The sequence below is a fragment of the Nanorana parkeri genome, unplaced genomic scaffold, assembly GCF_000935625.1.
Source record: "Nanorana parkeri isolate BGI_ZX_2015 unplaced genomic scaffold, ASM93562v1 scaffold129, whole genome shotgun sequence".
Classification (NCBI taxonomy): domain Eukaryota; kingdom Metazoa; phylum Chordata; class Amphibia; order Anura; family Dicroglossidae; genus Nanorana; species Nanorana parkeri.
In genome coordinates this window covers 203578-224118 of record NW_017306397.1, presented here as the reverse complement: position 1 = coordinate 224118, position 20541 = coordinate 203578, and the positions used below count along the sequence as shown (strand labels likewise).

Below are 20541 nucleotides of genomic sequence, written 5' to 3'. Positions count from 1 at the left end.
CCAAGACCTCCTGCTTTCCAGCTCCCTTGTCAACTCCTCCCATGCTCGCCTCCAGGACTTCTCTAGAGTTTCTCCCATCCTCTGGAATTCTTTACCCCAACCTGTCCGTCTGTCGCCCACCTTGACTGCCTTTAGGCAATCCCTAAAGACTCATCTCTTCAGGGAAGCCTATCCCACCTCAAACTAACCGCTCAACCATCACGTTCTCAAACAATTCATCCCCACACAGCTCCCTCCTCATGTATCACTTCCCTCCTCCCTTACAGAGATTGTAAGCCCTCAGGGGCAGGTCCCTCCTTACCATCTTGTCTTGAATTGGATTGTGATTGTAATGTGTTCCTTATATTGTAAAGCGCTGTGCAAACTATTGGCGCTATATAAATCCTGTGTAATAATAATAATACTCGTACTTCCCCAAATGCTTATCCCGATACCGGAACTTCCAGTATCAGGAAGCTGGGTGACGCGTAATTACACCAGGGAGCATGGATCCGGCTTTCTGGCCAATCAGGAGCCTGGGGTGGTGAGTAATGACTCACCGCCTGGCTTCCTGATTGGCCAGAGAGCCAACTCCATGCTACCTCGTCACCTGGTGACGAAGTAGCATGGAGTCGGCTTCCCGGCCAATCAGGAAGCCGGGCAGCGTGTAATAACATTCTATTTAAAAAGGGAAATATCATGGATCTGTTTAGACTCCTAATATTTCCCCGAAGCCCCTAAAAGTAAAGTAAAAAATATTTAATACAAAATTAATAAATAAATATAAAACATTTGAAAAGTTTATAAAAAAATAAAATAAAATATTGTACATTTTTTTTTAAAAATTAAAATAAAAACATTTTCGGTATCGGTCTGACAATTTTTTCTATTTCGGTTTTTAAATTTCTATTTCGGTGCACCTCTACCTAGAACACCTCCTTCTATGTCTCCATGACACAGGGGGAGGCGTTCTGTAGTCCAGTAAGAGAACATTGCTGGAGAGTTCAGTAGAAGTTATCAGCTCACTAGATTGTTGTCAGAAAGACACGTTTTTCTTTTTTTACTTATTGAACAAATAACATAAATGCTTTCAATGCTGAAAAAGGAGCAAATACGAGTTTGTTGTTAGGGTCTACATTCACTTTAAAAGTATACACATGACTGGTAGCAACCAATTAGAATGCGCTCAGTAGAAGTAGGGTGGGCTCTCATTGGTTGCTATGAGTTACGCCATTTAGGTATTATCACCTATGGATAAGACCTGTAGGTTCTAGGACTTATCATTATAACATATCCGCCCAGAACTGTATATGTGGTGTGATAGTTGCACCGTGCTGTCACTGCCTGGCACTGTACAAACTAATGATGGTCGGTGCACACAAACCGCACCACACCTGCTGTACGGACCCAACAGACAGCCGGAAATAACACACCACCAACCAATCACCGGTTAGTTTATTCCCTACGTCACTTATGACTCTCTAGACTGAACTGCATTTCATAGTCTTTCGTTATCATCCAATCGTTTAAATGTAAATCCACCAATCAGCATCCGAATGACGCTATCCCCTGAGAACACGGCGGCGCGTTCTAGCCAATCCTAGAAGCAGAGAGGCACGGGCTTACCCAATGACAGCTTAGCTGACATGTGGCCTTGTTTTGACCAATCACAGAAGCCATTAAGGTTTGGCTGGAGATTTTGAATGTGCTTGATGGCCGCTGTGGCAGGAAAGTGTTATCCATAGAGCCGTATAGTCCGTCCATACTGTAGTCCTGGAACAGGCGCCTGGCTCGCAGTGCTGCGGACCGTCCGAACGGTAATTACATTTCCTGCTAGTGGGACCGGAGTCTCACTGAGGGTACACACATGGGGGAGGTACACCCGGCGCCCGCGGGCATTGTGTTATGGTCAGTCCCAGGAGACAGTACAGAGGAGGGTGACCTGGCTGAACAATAGACAGCTATATACCAGAACTCTGCCAATGCAATACATCAGTGCTTATGTCTAATCACCTGCTTGTAATGGCAGCCAAGTCTTAAAGGAATACTCCATCTTTATGACCTGGTCTCATGTTACGTCTATATATGGTCACATTTCCCAAACCCCACTATCAACCTGCCCAACCCCCCCCCCCACCCCCACCCCCACTGAATGGCAGCGTGCTTCTCCCTATCTGCTTTTCCGAATGTGGTGCAGTGGTTTGGCTTCTCACAAACAGTGAGCTGTGAATAGAAGACTACAAGTCCCCTCTGTCACCCTGGAGGGGGGACTTTCTCAGCACAATTCTGGTGACATGGCCACACTTGGAGTCCATGAATTACTTTCCCCAGCCCCATTACAGTGAAGACTTGGGGCTGGAGTCGGCAGGGGCCCGTGCATTACACCTGTTATTCACTGACCCAGGTCGCAAAAGTTTTTAGTTAATGTGGGTACATTGATTTGTGCAAAGGGTGGACTATACCTTTAATGCAGGGCTAATCAAATGTCCCTCCAGCTGTGGTGAAACTACAAGTCCCATCATGCAGCTGCCTCTGGGAGCCATGCTCATGGCTATCAAGAGTCCTGCAATGCCTTATAGGACTTGGAGTTCCTCAACAGCTGGAGGACTTTAATTCTGGCTGCTTTAAAGAAGTGCACTTTAAGGCCCCATTCACACCCGATTCATTGTGATCTGTTTTTCATTGGAAGGTAACCCAAGGAATCAATGGGTGTGAATGGGACCAGTTGACACCGCTGTGTTTTGGGGACTGTTGAGGTTGGGGTGGTGTCAAAAAAAATTAGGTGCTTCGTCTCTGGCCTACCTTTTTGTATTATCTGTATGACTGTTATTTGTTTTACTTTTTGTTTTATATATTAAACATGGAAATGCCCATAAATAAAGAATAAGAAAAAAGAGGTCCTCTTTGCTTTAGGGCCCATTAGCACCAAAATCTGAAGGTAATCGAAAGTCAATGGAGGTTCTATTGACTTGCAATTGTACCTTCTGTTCGGATGCTAACACAAGGTCATATAAAAATGAATGGGTGTGAATGGGACCAGTTCATACTGCTGTTACATTGGGCTGAAAAACAAAAGTAGAACATGCTCTACTTCAGTGCAACATAATGCAACACAGGGGTGAGAACTGGCCCCATTTACACCCATTCATTTTGTGGTGCCGTTGCATTAGCATCCATTAAAAAAACAGATCGCAAGTGATCGGAAGGTACAATTGCAAGTCAATGGACCCTCAGTAGACTTACAATTACCTTCCGATTGTGTTGTGAATGGATCTATACTTGTTGATATGTTTCTGCTACTGTTTGCATCCAGCACCGCTCCCTCTGCTACGGTAGTAGCACCTGCATCCATGGCTCAGAACTGGTCTCATTCATCTCGGTTATCAATCACTGGGTGGAGCAGAACCTACGTCACTGCTTTTTCTCTTCTCCAGCTCTAGAAGCAGCACTGTGGTGACAGCGGCCGCTGCCATGCAGCACAACCTGTGTAGATCACTCATATTTGCTGTGCAGAGTTACATAGATTCCTCCATTAATACCAAACAGCATGTTTGAACGAATCTCCGCTGCCGGCTATTGTATTCAGAAAGCTGCTACACCCGTGGCTGTCTGAAAACCTGGACAGTGGCTGCATCCATTCAGCTGAGAATCTTCTACCCGGTCCAGTTGATTTTTAAATCGCCTTTTGCCTACAAGAGTGGTGCTGACAGTCACCCATAGCTGGAATTTCAGCCGATTCACAACTTTGTGCTGGAAGACGGAGGAGTTTGGAGTAGCCATGGAGGGGTCATTATCTAGTCTTCTTTTGCAGGGGGCAGTTGTTGAGCTGTTTTTACTGGATTTAAATTCTCATCATTGGGAATGTATTATCTGCTGTATATTTGTGTCTCTAAGTTGTTTTAACCCCTTCATGACTGAGGCCTTTTTGTTTTCATTTTTTGTTTACATTATATAATCCACATTTTAGGCATGCAAATAACTTAAAACCCCCAAACATTATATTTTTTTTCTGAAAGCCAAGACCCTATAGAATAAAATGGTGGCAGTTGCAAATGTTTATGTTGCACGATATTAGCGCAATTCTTATCAAACCCCAAAATGTATTGAAAAATACCCTAAAACACAATAAAATACCAATTTTTTAAAATAAAATATAAGAGGTTACAACAAGTAAATGGATACTCAACATGCGCAGGTAAAAAATTGTGTGCGTCCGTGAAACTGCGACAAAATTTAGTACCCCAAAAAATCCATCGATGACCCTTTAAAAGCCCCCACAGGTCATCAGTTTAGAGATGCGCGTACATATTGGCCCTAGAATTATTTCTCTCCCTCTGGCGTGCGCGGCGATACCCAACATTTGTGGCGCGATCGTCTTTTTCATACGTAGGTGCACCCGAAAGTGTGTGCTCGCAGGGAACGTAAAAAAAATTATTTTGTTAATTTTAAAAACTGTTCTTTTTTTTTTAACTTTAATTGCTATCATATAGTGTGGCTTACGAGCCCCCTGTGTGATGGCATAGTGGTGATGCTGGGGGTCCAAAAGACACCAGAGAAGCCAGTCCTGGGCCCGTGAGAGGGGCAGCGGAGCCCGGGAAACACTGCATATGGGTGGCGGAGCTGTTTACCGGCTGATCCATCAGAATCGCTTCTTCTGTAAAGCTGACAGTCGGCTTTACAAGTTTAAACAGAGTCCTGGCAGCGAAAGCCGCCGGGAGTCTGTTTAAATGGGCCCGATGCCAGGGATGTACACTGTACGTCACTGGTCATGAAGGGGTTAATGTAGTTACGAGTCGGACTCTTCAGCCTGAGTCAGAGTTTACCTGAAGTCTGTCAGTTGTTGCCCTGACATGGACTCCCAGCTTTTCAGTGTGCCTTTATAGTATCAAATCTAGACTCTAGCAAGAACTAAAGTGTGCTGTACTGGCATTTCCAGATCTCGGGAGACTAGCAGTCACAGGCAGCAGTAACATAAAAATGTCCATAACAGATAATTTTTTTCCATTTAGCCCCTGGACTGAGCACACAAATCTAACGGATGTCTCTCTCCACCCTTAGTGTGGATGGAAAAGCCTCTCAGTGTGTCTATTGTATTCTGACAGCCAGTGCACACCAGTGTCAGAATACATGAACAGTGACTGCAGCTGAGTCAAGAGTAGGTGAATCTGTGCCCAGATTATTTACAGATACTGAACGAGCAGTAAAAACACTTTTAAACAAGCCCTCGTTCACCTCTGTGTGCTTGTTCACAGCATATATGTTGACTTCCATTAATTTGCACAGATCAACACAGACGCAACATCAAGGCACATAGAAAATCATTGTATTCTTGCCCTGTTCTCTTCACAGCGTTGCGTAAAATGTGCACATTTTTACTATGCTATTAGTCCCTGTTAAAGGAGTACTACGGCAAACCTTTTTTTGTCTTAGTTCTCTTTAGGATCACAGGTCCACATTTACTAATGTCCTCCAGTGACCCAAAACTCAGCAAATAGCAGCCTATTGCTGAGAGCGCAGAGCCACGCCACAGATGGGACGGATCCTGACAATATTGGTGCGATCCACCCTGCTTCCTGATTGACAGTTGGCTCTGCCTATCGTGAGCCAGCTGTGCCTGCCCCTTTGCCTGTCTGTCCCTCCCTCTAGTCAGCACTGGCGGAGTGGAAGGGGGAAGCGGTGACTGACAGTAAGAGGGAGAAGATTAGGAACTGAGCTATCAGCGTTATGTGATTGCTCAGTTCTCGATTAATAGAGCCAACGTGCAACAGCTGCACACGTCAGCTCTAACTATGGGGGTAAGTGTATTTTACTTATTCCATATTTCTCCTTTTGACAAAAGTACACAGGTGTTAAATGCACATTATATAGAGTTTAGTGGTAATGCATGTGAAATGCAACTCACTAGTGTGAACCAGGCCCTATGAACACCTGAAACCCCACTTTGTGATCTTTGAGGTTCTCTGAGAATGAGTAACTTCATGTTAAAGCAGCTAGAGAGGTCAGGGATGGCTTATTTTAAGCTATCTTGCTGCTTGTTAAGAATATGTAAATAATATCTGTAGTCTGGGGACAGGTGCACTTTATTCTATTTTAACAATGGCCAGTTAATGGTCAACACTCAGAGTTCAGACATTTATATTCGTATCGGATCATTGTGCGTGTAATTAGTTTCCAGAATGTGCTGCCAACAGTTTGAGTTAGGCTGAGAAAGGTCATTAGTGCCTGGACCCATTGCTGTCTGTTGTGCCACAGACATCAACAACTAATTTGAGCTGATTTTCCATTCCCATTGACTTGCATGGCAAGGAAATAAGACTAATGGAAATAGAGTTACCGGTAAGTCCTAACTCTGAATTTTGATTAAAATGTCCATGTACCGTCTTTACCTGTAGGGGGAAGCCGCTTAAAAAAATGGATCTCTTTAAGCACATGTTGTCACTTCTAGTTCTGTGCCTAAACAGGTGAGTTGTTTCTCCCAGATGCCTTGAGTTGTTGTTGGATGTTGAGAGGTGAGACTTCAGGCCACCACTTCATCTGGGCTGGGGGTAGGAAGTTTTCTTGGTTGGCACCTAATATTCCTCATGTGATTTGTTTAACAGATTGTTTCACCATTTTGAAAAGCCAAAGTTTGAATATGTTTCTGCCTTTTCATTCTTAGCCATATGAAGTGAAGATGTGTACTCAGCCGTTTTGAAGCTTACAAAGTATTTAATACCAGATAAAACCTATTTTCTATTGGTGAGTATTTTCGTGCTCAAATTGTTTTTACTATCACCAAAACTTTTATTGACTAAGGCCATCTTAAAGCATATAGAGCAAAAACGCACAGCCATACCACCGTTGGTGGTTATTTTTCAGTGGCTTTTGAAGTTGATGCTGTATCCGTGACAGACTGTCTACCGGTTGCTAGCTATGTCTCCGAACACTGCTCGCCCCTACATGAAAGCAACAGTCTATATATGCTTCTCCTGTCTAATCCCCATGTCCCCACCTACACTCCAAACTAGGTATGCACCAATATTATCGATGCCGAGTATTTGGGCGAGTACTCGTACTCACCCAAATGCTCCGATGCCTAGCACGATACCAGAGCTTCCGGTATTAGGAAGCTAGGCGGCTAGTCATTACACGCTGCCCAGCTTCCTGGTTGGCCAGGAAGCCGTCTTCATGCTCTGTCGTCACTTGGTGATGAAGGAGCATGGAGCTGGCTCGTCGGCCAATCGGGAAACTGGGCAGCGTGTAATGACTCGCCGCCTAGCTTCCTGATTGGTCGGGAGGCGGCAAATCAGGAAGCCGGATGGGGAGTCATTACCCGCTGTCCCGGCTTTCTGATAGACCGGGAAGCCGGCTCCATGCTCCCTCATCGGCAGCTGACAAGGGAGCATAAAGCCGGCTTTCTGGCCAATTGGGAAGCTGGGCGCCGTGTAATGACTCGTTGCCCGGCTTCCTGATTGGCCAGCTTCTCGGCCAATCAGGAAGCTGGGCAATGAGTCATTTCACGGCGCCCGGTTTCTTGATTGGCCAGAAAGCCAGCTCCATGCTTCCTCGTCACTTGGGGACGAGGGAGCATGGAGACTGCTCCCCTAATTGGGAAGCTGGGTGGCAAGTCTTTACACGCCGCCTGGCTTCCCGGGTAATCGGGAAGCCAGGTGGCGAGTCATTACATATCGGCCTGGCTTCCCTAATGGGACTTCTGGTATTGTCGAGTACCCGAAAAAAATCAGTACTCGATACCGAAAAAACGGTATTGGTGCATCCCTACTTCAAACCCCTGCCTGAGGAGATGGTTGTGTGAGTGGCAGATTTAAAATTACAGCCTGGAGCTGATAGTCCAATGCTTGCTGCCCATGCACTGCCCCTTTGCCTATAGACTCTGGAGTGGGTTGTGTTGCTGCCGGAGATAGATTTTGAATTTCAATCATGTTAGCTGCTTGTGCCTGACCCTGGCCGAGACCAAACTTGGTGACTGAGCCCGGGTCCTGGAGTGACTGGTGAGTGAGATGTAAGTTATGTAAATATCCCATCTAAGCTAACACATTTTGTACACAGAGCACTGTTCCTCTCTCTCCGCCCATCTCTTGCTCTTTTATAAATGTTTAAATATCAAAATGTTTTAGTTTCCAATAGGAGTTAAAAATAGAACAAATATTTCCCTTTTTACTACAGGCTAACTTTGTATCTTTCAGGTATCTGTATAGTCATGTAGGTTGCGCAGTGCTGGCTCACCGGTTTCTAACCACTTTCCATCCTCCTGGTTTACATAAATGTTCATTTTCAAAGGATTGTAGCAAAAATTCAGAGCACCCTTGGGGCGACTACTTTCCAAAAAGGGTCTGTTTTGGTATGTTTTATAGTAGAAAGTAAGGGAACGAGGTTTCTTTCTACATTTTTGGTCTTATTTATTTTCATTTTATATAATAAATAATAAAACATCCCAGTGGTTATTAATACCAATGAAATATAGCGCTCTAAAAGATACAAAAAAAATAAAATGGATTTGGGTAGAGAGTTGCATGACAAAGTAATTGCCAATCAAACTATTGAAAAGCTATAAACTGAAAAATGGCCTGGACAAGAAGTGGGTTTAACATGGCGCTTCTCAAGCAGTTCAAGTTGGCTCCTAGGGTGAGATTTGTCCGGGCCAGCTCTATATACTCTGAGGAGTTTAGCCATTAGAGGTCTAAGCATTGCTAGCTAGAGATCAGTGCCGTCTGTGAGGGTGAAGGAACTGTTTGGTTGAAAGGTGCTCTGTGCTGCAATGTTAGCTAGAGCTGCAGCTAACGATTATTTTCAAAATCGATTAGTTAGCCGATTATTAAGTTCGATTTAATCGGATAAAAAATGAAATCAATTTTAAAAAAATTGTGCCGATCGTGGATTTGGGCGGGCGGTGAGTGTGAGGCACTGAGGAGGTGCGGAGCCTGGATGCGGGCAGGTCTGACAGCGGCGAGCGTGAGGTGGGGAGGAGGTGTGGCGCGCAGCGTGTGTGGAGCCGAACAGGGCCAACCAATCAGAAGCCGATTAATCGATTATTGAAAAAGTTGACAACTTTTTCAATAATCGATTATGTCGATTAGTTGTTGCAGCCCTAATGTTAGCCATGCACTTTGATTCCTGGTATCTTGGCTCTGCAAGTCTTTTGCCATGTTTGCATTTATTGACAATATCCTTCAGATAGCACTAGACTAGATCACATTTTCAGCAGTTCTCTAATTAAAGATCTGTCCTAGTATGCCTGGCGAATATTGTAGTTTGCTTAACATTTGCTTTTGCTTTTAACAAGGAAATCTATTTTGTGTTACAGGCAGAACATATAAAATCATGAATGAGAACAGTATGTTGGCCCCTGCTGGGGGCAGGAGTCTGCTGGCCGATTCATCTGTCTTTGACTGCAAAATCACAGAGACGTCAAAAGAAAATATTTTTTCTGTTCCTACAGATGTTGATGGTAATGTATAGAATTGAAAAAATTATTTGTGACTTGTTTTCATAGGTTTCATTACAAGACCACTACCCTTTGTACAATAGATTTCTTTGATTTTTATCTTTTGGTGTATGCCAAACTTTCTCACATTGATATGTTATCATGGGTACATGAAAAGCAGTGTTGTTCGAGGAATTTCCTGCTGTTTGCTTTGTATTCTGATAGCGGCTTCTGTCAGAATACCTGAACAGAGCCGTAACCTCATTGGCTGCCCACTCCATTCGGCCAAAGATTTTCCGACCGGATCTTTCGATCAGCTGATCGAGGGTTGCCGGCTGAAAGGGTGCTGTCAGTGGCACCCATTGTGTAAATTGTGTCCGGGTTCCTCAAGAACCAGCCAAAATTCATTCAGTGTATGGCCTCCTTTTAGGAATATTTAGCCATTTGACTTTAGGCTTTAAAGAGCCACAGAAAATACATTTATTGCTAATAAAGGTAAGAGTCAACATTGTGTGGTGTTTGATCATCGACCATACTTGTAAAACTTTATGATGGTGTACAAATTTGCTTTAACCTAGTGTACTTTACCGTATGCTGCTGTGCGGGCCACATTACAAGGTCCGGCGGGCCGGATTCGGCCCGCGGGCCCTGTGTTTGCCACCCCTGATCTAGAGCATAATGGTAAGGAAAGGAGGAGGTATTCCACTGATTTAATATTTTACTGTATAACTTAAATGTTATAAATTCTTTCAATGCAGAAGACATGCCCCAAATAGAAACGAGAGTGATTCTGGTTGAAGATGCTGGAAAAAATGAAGCATTATTAAAAGCTTTTGAGGTATGCATCAAGATTTATTAGTTCATGTCCTTGTACCCTGACAAATGCATTGTTTTTAATTTTTACCTGACTCTTCCTTTCCACAGACAGTTAAGCTAATGGAAGTTCCCTTTGTAAAGATAAGGGAAAATTGTCAAGAGAAATCCAGAGAATCGTTTATAAAAAGTATTGTAAATATGGTATGGTGCTCTGTTCATACCAACTCACCACCTTGCATGCAGCGCACTGCAAATGACACCACTAACCTTCCGTGGGAGTTTTTGATTTTTAACACATGAAGCTGCTTCACCACTTATCCACTGGGGCTGTTTTCAGTAATTTTAATGAGTAACACATCCTCATGCTTTCTATTTTTGGTGAAGGATTTTTCTGTGATTATCTTTTGTTTAGCACTGATCACTGTGTATTTCTTCTGATATGTGATTTTTGCACAGATCCATCCTTTGTTTCAGTGTAATTCTGTTGTGTTATAAAGAGATGTTGTTTTTCGTTTCCCCTTCCAGCGTATGAGCTTATGCCTCCACACACCGAATCCATCACTGTATAAAAACCAGCTCAGTATATTGTCATTATGTATAAAGCATCTACAGATTAACACGGTGATGTGCAATCAGTCAGTAGTAATTGGGCTGAATGATTGAAGTTAGGGCCAGCTCATATAAGGCCAACCTATATCCAGTATATGACCATCTTGTTTAGCCCTTGGATGAGCAGTCTTTGCTACCAGCAGCTTAATGCCCTTATGCATGTGTCAAAAAGCTCTGAAATATTTTCTCGCTGTATATTATGCCCTGTGCAATGACAAAATGGAGGACTGCATCATGTGACCGTGTTAAGCTTTAACCCCTTCGTGACTGACGTAAAAAAAAAATTTAAAAGTCCCCCGCGAGCACGCACGTCGCCGCGTAAACACGCGTCGGGTGCGCCTACGTATTAATACGACGAACGCGCTACATGCATTTAATTAAATTTTTCACTAAATATTGGGGTTTAAAAGAGTTGCGCAACATAAAAATTTGCAACTACCACCATTTTATTCTATAGGGTCTTGGCATTCAGAAAATATATAATGTTGGGGGGTTTTAAGTAATTTTCAGGCCTAAAATTTGGAATATAACATGGGTACAAAAAATGAAAAAAAGGCCTCAGTCATGAAGGGGTTAAAGCACTGTTAGCTTAATTTGTAATCCTAACGGACTCTATGGTTAGTATAAAGCACAACAAAGAACAGCCATTTACCAGAGGCTGTACATTGGGTTGTGTGAACAAAAAAGCCTTGTGTAGTCCATCCCCCAAAAAAGTGTTCCATAATCATCACTTCTTATCCCCCCCCTACCTTGTCACATCAGTATAGCTGCACCTGCAAATGTCCTCCTGAACTGTAAATGCCTGCCATTACAATGCCAGATTATCAGACTTCTATTTATTCGCTTTTTAAAGTTGTTGGTTTTTATTACTCCAAATGTTTTTTTTTTGTTTAAATATATGGCACTTCCCATTCCCAGATATTTTAACCTTCCTGGAGGTAATCCCGACTGTGGCACGGGGATACATTTTCTGTACCAAAAGCGGTACTTCCGGGTTCCTTCCCTGCGAGCGCCGGCATTGCAGGGGGGGGCGGAACCAGCGAGAAATTCAAAAGTAAAAAATAGAAAAATAAATAAAAACTGAGATGATCATACTGCCAGTGAGGTTAAAGGGGGTTTCCTTAATTTTTCATATAGGTGTTTTCAAATTTGCATGATGATGGAAAGAAAAAAAAGTGCTGTTTCCTGCAGGTTTAGGTTTTTACTCTAAATAACCTCTCCCCTTTTTTGATTATTTTTTTTTTTCTGCCAATAGAAGACAATAGTAATATTGGCGCTGATGCATCAGAAATCAAGCCCAAGCAAGTGTCATTGAAAAAGAAACAGACATGATTGGGTTTACACAAGTATCTGTACTTCCAGTCTTTATATAGTCTTCGGTTTTTGCTGCTGTTTTCCAGTCTCCTTGCTACTACTTTGACAGTTACTGCTATGCCAGCTGCCAGATTTTATGATCAAACGCGGTCTCCTGAGTGTGCATAACGGTGTCGCATATCGAAGACTTTAGTTAAGCGCAGTGACTACCTATACAGGGCTCTGTGTTTTGATGCTATGGTTCCTTAGGAGCTGGAAGACTCAGCATGAATTCATACACACGAATTGGCATTTAGACCTCTTTAACACACAACCATGGCAGCAAATTTAGTTTCATTAACCACTTGAGCCCCCAGGCCTTTTCCTTCCGAAATCCCCTTGAGACCCAGAGGTCTCGGTTCCACACGTTACATTTCGGTGTTTGTGGTCTACCCAAATGTGTACTTTTTTTCGGGACAGATGGGGCTTTATTCCCAATCAAACTACATGATTCCAAATTTAAATAGTAGCATATTAGAAAAACTAAATGTAATTTTTCCCAGCGCAATGTTGTGCTGGGAAATCTGCTACTACTCGCGGTATACTGCTACTGCTCGTGGTCTACTCAGACCGCCACAGCCGGACGGATCCTGACATTACTGTCGCGATCCTCCCAGCGGCGTGATTGACAGCTGGCTCTGCCTATCTAGAGGCAGAGCCAGCTGTATCCGGCCCCCTCCCTCGTCCGTTCCTCTAGTCAGCGCTGGAGGATCAAGACAGGGGAGGGGGAAAATCCCTGCAGGGAGCAGTGAGTGACAGTCACGGCTCTCTGTACGGATCGAGGAGCGAGCGACGATGTGTTCGCTCATTTCCTGATCTATTGAGTCGACCTGTGACAGTTTTTTCATTGTCACACGTCCGCTCGAACTATGAGGTTGAGTAAAAATCACTCACCTCATAGTTCTCCTTTTTTAAAGTCACACTAAACTCTGAGCTGCAACTTAAACATGAATTGAAGTGTATCTATAAACACAAAAGTAGCTCATTTGTGTATTGCTCAGCTGTAGATCCTCAAATCATCTCTGAATTAGTATCAACACTGTCCTTTCTTCTGAAGGGTGGCTAACTTTGCTCCCCATGGTCCCTGTGTGTGTTGTAAAGTAGCCACCACTACAAGCTTGCTCCTATGATGGACTACTATCTCACATTTTAGTTTACTAATTTTGTATTGAAATTGTAGTCCATCACAGGAGCGAGCTTGGAGTGGTGACTACTGTACAACACACCCACAGGGACCATGGGGAAAAAAGTAGTCACCTTCCAGAAGGAAGGACAGTGTCCGCACCAATTCTGAGATTTGTTGCTTGCTCAGTAAATGGAAATGTCATCTTGACCATCCAACGACATTAAGCTGGGAAGGGGTTATTTTTTTTCTTCATGAGGGGTCTGGATCTGGTCAGTAAAGATCTGATCCCAGCCCCACCATGCAGCTGTGAGGAGTAAGATTCTATTGCTGTATGCAAACGCTGGACAGAGCAGTACATTCACTTCTTTGGTGCACTCCTATGAAACGAGATGTAGAACATCGAAAACCCGTATGCTGACAGTTTCAGCTCCCGACACTTTTCGCAAGTCCTCGGCCGCCACTGACAGATAGTGGGTCCAGTCTGCACCCCCCGCCAGAACCAATGGAGTTGCTGTTTTAAAGCGGCGCTGGGATAAATGACCGTTATCTAGTGCCATTTTAAAATGGCAGTTGGGGCTCCAGTGGTTAAAAACATAACATGTGCTTAATAAAACTATAATCTGTTCAAACTGGCAAAAGAGCAGCCCCATACTGCTATCATGCATAGGTGCAGCAAAGTTAACAACTCTTATACTATACACACCAATCTAAAGATGACCAAAGTCCTACTTTAGTACCAAATTGGTCCTACTTCAGGATTAGCTTACGAGGGTTCATCATAGAACCCCCTGGAATTCCACTTTTAAATGTAGTTAACATTTATATTGTTAAAGATCATCTATGTTGTGTTGGGCTTTTTTTAGCCTGTATCAGCAAGATGTTGAGAGCCAAAAATATCACCTGGACCTTATATAAATAGTTTATCCTTTTAAAGCTGTAGTAAGACATGTGATGTTATTTCAGAGCGATGGTATAACTTGGAGTATTTTTGGCAACTGCTCTTGTAAAGATGCATTAGGTATTACATTTTGTGTATCAACTAGTATAAGCCTTCGTGTACTAACAGTTTATTTTCCCCATGGAAACGCAGGAAATCAAACTACCACATATAACAACGGAAGCAGTGGAACAGTATGTAGAAGCCGATGCCCCGGAGTTTGAAAATGTGTTTGTTCTATCCGATTTCCAGCATCCTTCCTTCCAAGCCCTGTATAAAGCCGATTGCAGAGTGCTTGGCCCACCAGTTATCTTGTACTGTGCACAGAAGGGAGAGGTACAACTTATTATAAACTATATACTTTTTTTTTTTTTTACTTTTTCATGCTGTAACTTGAGGTTTAAAGCAAGCATTAAGCTTAGAAATAAAGATCTGTTATTGAGAGGTTTTAGCCAGTATCGCTTGGCTCCAAATCTGTTGCCGTGTGAGGGCCTCCCCTTCCCAAACCAGAGGGGGTACCTTCAGTGTGTACTCTACATTTTTTGATCAGAAATGGCTGCTTCCTACACATTGGCTGCATTCATTCTTCCTTTGTATTCCAAAGCTATAAACAGAAATGCTTAGCTGAACCAACTATTCATTTTTGTGGAAGTTCTGGAAGATAAAGTGGTGGAGGGGCAGTTAGGTCTTTCATAGGTATTCATCAGAATTCAGCTATTATTTGACTAAAGCAAGCTGATTACTGTTAATATTTACCTGCTTTGTGCAAAATGTGTCAAAGTAAATTCCTAAAGCAAGTGTAACCCGTTTTATGACCATATACAGTTCTGTCAAATTTGGGAAAGAAACTTGGAGTAGAAAAATGGGAGCTGCCTTTCCTGACTTGTTTTTTAAGATGCAAGCTCCAGGGCTGGTCTCTTGCCTTCCCTAGTGATTCAGTACAGAGCAAAATCTAACCAATAAACTGTAGAAACCTAATTGTATACATACTAGTCCCCGGTTATAGATCTACTTGGTCATGAAACACGGTTAAGGATGATGGCTAGGGCTTGAAAAATCGATTTGAGAAATTGTAATTAAACGGCCGGCCGGGAGCTTTACATTCAAGCGATTGGGCGTCTTTAGAGGCCCGAGTGCTTGTTTTTGCAGCAGCTGTCACTGCCGTTGCCGGTCCCGAGATCTGCTGTGGCCAGGACCGGCATGGCTGCTCTGACAGGAGATCAAAGGTAGATCGGTACACGATCTCCTCTTCAGTCCCCAAATGCAGGAAGTGATGTATATTACATCACTTCAGCATTCTGTTTTCACTCTCCAGCTTCAGGAGCTGGTATAGCAGATCTCTGCTTCATCAGCTTCTCTGGGGGTCCATAGGTGACATTACCCCACCATGTGATAGCCATAAAGTTAAGCGTAAAAAAATTAAAGAAGCATAAAAAAAACACTAATTTTTTTTAAGTCCCCCCGCCCCCCACATACACACTGAAACATGCATTGGGTGCGCCTATTGTGCAAACGTCGGTGTGTGAGCAATAATTTTAGGGCCATTAATCACTGATCACACTGAACTGATGAGCAGTAAAAGCGTTTAAAGCGTCACCTATGGCCAATTTTCGATGTGGTCATTTTTGTGGGCGCGCGCAATTTTAAGGCTTGACATGTATGGTGTCTATTTACCAGACGTGACCCCGTCTTTTATATTTGACCAACAATATGGGTCGTAAATATTATTTAACATGTAGGGAAAAAAATATTTTTTATAGATTTACGGTACTTTTTTATTATAGTAAAAAAATAAAAACCCCAGTGGTGATTTATATACTTCGAAAAGAAAGCGGTGTCCCAAAAAATTGTTAATATAAATTGCAAGGCTTTAGTCCGGTCATGCTGATTTGGGGACATTTTTGACTGGTGAGACACCCTAACATTTTTCAAGCCCTGATGATGGCCCTGCATCTTTTAAAAGCAAGTAAGCAGTAGCAGCTGCTATACCTCCAACCTGTCAGATTATCTTTAATGTGTGCTCATCTCAGAGTGTGATTTGTTCCTCTACCTCTTTGTTTTCTAGTCTTTGCCGTTTTCATCTAGACCTCTGTACTGTGCCAGCATGCTTAATCTAGTCTTGTGCTTTACTGGTTTCCGAAAGAAGGAAGAACTGGTAAGTTGCTTTCTCTGCTTTTGTGAGCAAGGAGTTGCTGTTTCAAGAGAAATGTGATGAATATTCAGATTGTTGTAGATGTCCGTTCAGATATAATAATGCTAGAGCCTGAAGCATTTTTGTTCTAAAGCTGCTCGTACTCAGAAATATATGTATTAGTATGGTTTTAATTTAATACAGTGTAAAGTTCATTTCACTGAAAGTCATTTGAGTTTATTGGTTATAAAAACTACCAATAAGCTTTTTAAAAGGACAGGTTGTAGTTTTGCTTTATTTGCAAAACCATAAACAAGAATCCACAAAAAAATAAAACAATTCTGTATGCAGTGTATAAAGTCCAATATCTCCACAGATATATGGTGTTTAAAGAATGCTTTGCTTTCGGTACTCGCCGATAGAGTACCGGTGCTTCCCGCTGTCATAAAGCGGACTTTCCGTGCAATCAGGAAGCCGGCCGGTGGATAATGACATACCGCCTGGCTTCTTGATTGCACGGGAAGCTGGCTCCATGTTTGGCCAGCTTGATTGTGATTTGGCTGGGAATCAAGTAATGACCCGGCTTCCTGATTGTCCAGGAAGCCAGCTTCCAGGCCAATCAGGAAGCCGGGAGGTGGGTCATTACTCGCCGCCCAGCTTCCTGATCTCATGGTAAGCTGGCTCCATGTTCCCTTAAGGCACTGCCAGTCAGAGGAAATCTTCCTCTCACTAGAAGTTCCGGTATTTGGGCGAGTGAGTACTCGCCCAAGTACTCTGCATCGGCACCGATACTAATATTTGTATTGGTGCGTCCCTAGTTTAAAGTCCAATCTCCACCAACTTCATGTCCAAGTACACACTAGAATCTGGTCCCCAAACTGAATACATCCATCACTGTGAACTTCATAAGACCGTTCATTGTGCTTGCAGTGAGGTTTAATTCCATCAAGTGTCCTCTCACCACACTCCACACCATACTCGGCGGACTCTAGATGGACCATATATAATGGTCTGCAGCATTGTTCTTTTCTTGCCTACATGCACCTCAGTCAAGGTACGCAGCAAGACAAGACTTGTATCCAGCTATGTATTAAATGCATCTCATAGGAGAAAGAGATGCCTCATAGCGTACAACCATCTAACACTTTATTTAAAATCCTTTATAAAAACTTGCATCAACAAACATCAAAAAGCTTTCTTCAAGTAGGTAGAAGACCGCTCCAATCCCCCAGTAACATAGAGCAATCCTTCAGCTTCCTCTCTGGATTAGGCAACCACAGGGGGTTCTGCACTTCCTTGTACTAAGGCAGTGGGCGTGTGGAAACGTACTTAGTGTGGACACCCCTAGCTGACACATTTCATCAATTTAATTTTTCAAAGGCAGGTGAACAGGTGAAATAGAGATGTGGATGTGGTTTCTTTTTTGTTTAGTCAGCTCGCACTCTAGACAAAACGAGGATGTTTGGCTCACAGCAGAACCCTAGTTGCCACAATAGAACTGGAGGTTGGGCAAAAACTTCTGGGACCCGACCCTGCTACTTCCACTCTTTAACCCTTTCGCTGCCAAGCCCTCCGGAACATTTTTCAAATCAGCTGGCCAAGCCATTTTTGAATTTTCTGCAATTTTTTCCTATTGATTTGATTTTCAACTGCTGCGTTGCTAGCGTTTGTAAAAGACCCCCCAAATCATATATTTTCTGAAAGCGCAGGCCCGGTAGAATAAAAAGATGGTGATACTAAATTTGTAGGCCCTTGCTTCTGAGCCGCTGATGACAGCGATTAATTTAAAGGGGACAGTCTGCTGAACAGTTATACTATAAGCTGATGGTCGCTAAAGCGACCATCAGCTTATAGTAGAACTGTAAATGCCAGGTCCGTATGGCATACTGACCTGGCCAGCTGGAAGCACTTTTGTAGGTCCGTATGCCATACGTCCTTGGCAGCGAAAGGGTTAAACAAAAAGCTGTCCTATCCTTCCTTGTGTTTTGGCATTTTGTTGTAGAGAAGAAATTGCTGTAAATAATTGTTTGTAATACCATTGATTTGTACGCAGGTCGTCTTTATGCACTGCACCATCATTTATTTATTTTTTGTAGGTGAAGCTTGTGACTTTAGTACATCATATGGGAGGAACGATACGAAAAGACTTTAGCTCTAAAGTGACCCACCTTATTGCCAACTCTACTCATGGAGATAAATTTAGGGTTTGTATGTTTTCTTCTGCCTTACTGTACATAATATGTGCAGAAAGATATTTTGTCCTGCTATATATTGCTGCACACTGGTGGTGGTGGTGTTGCCATACAATGGGGTCAATTCACAGATTTTTTGCTGATTTCGGCCATTATTTAATAGATCTTGCCCGCTATTCAGGTTTTGTTCAATTCTCCAAGTGATTAACCTCTTCGAATCTTCACCAATTACCATCTGTATTTGCAGAAGTGATATTTTATCATCTAACTGGTTATTTTATTTCACTTTTCAATCCTTATTTTATGAAGCCTAATCAATAAATATGTACAGAAGTGCAAATTCACAAAGACTTTTTGGCCATTTATCGACCATTAGACGATCGTTGCATAAGCACTTCTGTCAGTGTCATGACCGTTTTCGGGCAATATTTTCTGCTTTTGAGGGAGATTTGTGAGGGGAATTGATACCTTCTGCTAGTAAAGCCTCTTTTTAGCAGTTTTTGGAAGACTGAACTGTTTGCCTGTGTTTTTATTCGATATTCCTAAACTATACATATATTGTTTTTTATATGCTTTATTTTTATTTTTTGGCGTGGGGTTGTAATTTGTAAACTTTGTAACATGTAAACTTGAACAGTTCGAATAAAGTTGTTTACATACAGCAGTGTAGTGTGTTGAAAATACGTAATTTGTAGCCACTGCTCTCTCCTCCTTGGCCCAGAATGCATCAAACATATTTTAACACCTTAAATGTTAATTCTACGATTCAAGACGTAAAAATAACCCTGGAGGGGTAAAGAATATGCATCATTTGCTAAATTAACTCCCTAACGCTTCAGTCTGAAGCCTTAACAGGCATGCTAAATAAGGATTGGGACTTTTGTGAATACCAGGAATAGGTAAATAAACTAGAGGGCAAATAACGTTTCTCTTTGTGAATTGTCCCAATTGTATATGATGTTGTACTATGGCTGCTTTCAAATGAACTGGTTAAAGGAGAATTATGAGGTGAGTGCTTTTCACTCAGCCTCATAATCTGAGCCGACCTGTGACAATTAGACTGTCACAGGTCGGCTCAGTAGATCGGCAAGTGAGCGAACACATACCGCCGCTCGCTCACTTCTCGATCCTGTCACTGTAGAGAGCCGTGACGGGAGTGACTGGATTCCCCTCTCCCCTGTCTGATCCTCCAGCGCTGACTGGCCGGACGGGGGAGGGGGCGAGTACCGTTGGCTCTGCCTCTAGATAGGCAGAGCCAGCTGTCACTCGCGCAGCTGGGTGGATCCAGACAAAATTGTCTGGATCCGTTCGGGCTGCGGCGTCTCGGTATACCGCGTGCTGCAACTCGCAGTATACTGAGCTTTGTGTAACGGGAGGACGCTAGTTTGTGTCCTCCCGTAAACCCTTCGGAGAACTATAGGGAAAAGCTCTAACCCCATAGTTCTCCTTTTAAAGTTGGCCTATCGAGACAATTTGCGTCTCATATGAATCGGTAAGAGGGATGTCGGTATTGCCAAATTGCCTCATCATTTTGTGTAAAAAGTACCTCTTGATTAGATAAAAACTCTGGTAGCCTGAAACTATGCAACATTATCTAAAACTATGCTGCTTAACCAGAGTTTTTAATCCGAGACCCCATCTGAAGGACCTCAAGTAAGGTGAATTGGTACATACAGTTGTAAAGGGGAACTCAGGCATGCCATGAGCCCACTCCTTTATATATATATATATAATCAAATTTCACACTAATGTTTCTATGGAGGAGGCATTGTCATCTCACGAGTCTTATGACCGTATGTGTTAGGACTAGAAAACATGTCCCCCTCTCCTCATCGTAACAAAGAAAAGGGTGTTCTATAGTCTACAGAGAAAGTTGTAAAGAGTTCTAACTTAATAGTACAGCTGAGGCATTGCATAACCAAATGATTTGTGTAGCCCTAATAAATGCACGTTAGCTGGAATGTTGGCATTATC

General features: G+C 42.8%; 1 protein-coding gene across 1 annotated transcript in view; it reads left to right on the top strand.

Annotated features, from left to right (window-relative positions):
- Positions 1-9294: 9294 nt before the first annotated feature.
- The window catches only part of ECT2 (epithelial cell transforming 2), a 40666-nt gene continuing 29419 nt past the window's right edge, over positions 9295-20541 (top strand). Inside the window, exons 1-6 of the mRNA XM_018553751.1 lie at positions 9295-9427; positions 10162-10241; positions 10328-10420; positions 14398-14580; positions 16310-16399; positions 18472-18579. Of these exons, the coding sequence (XP_018409253.1) occupies positions 9301-9427; positions 10162-10241; positions 10328-10420; positions 14398-14580; positions 16310-16399; positions 18472-18579 (681 nt within the window). The 5' untranslated portion in view covers positions 9295-9300. The remainder of the gene's footprint in view (positions 9428-10161; positions 10242-10327; positions 10421-14397; positions 14581-16309; positions 16400-18471; positions 18580-20541) is intronic.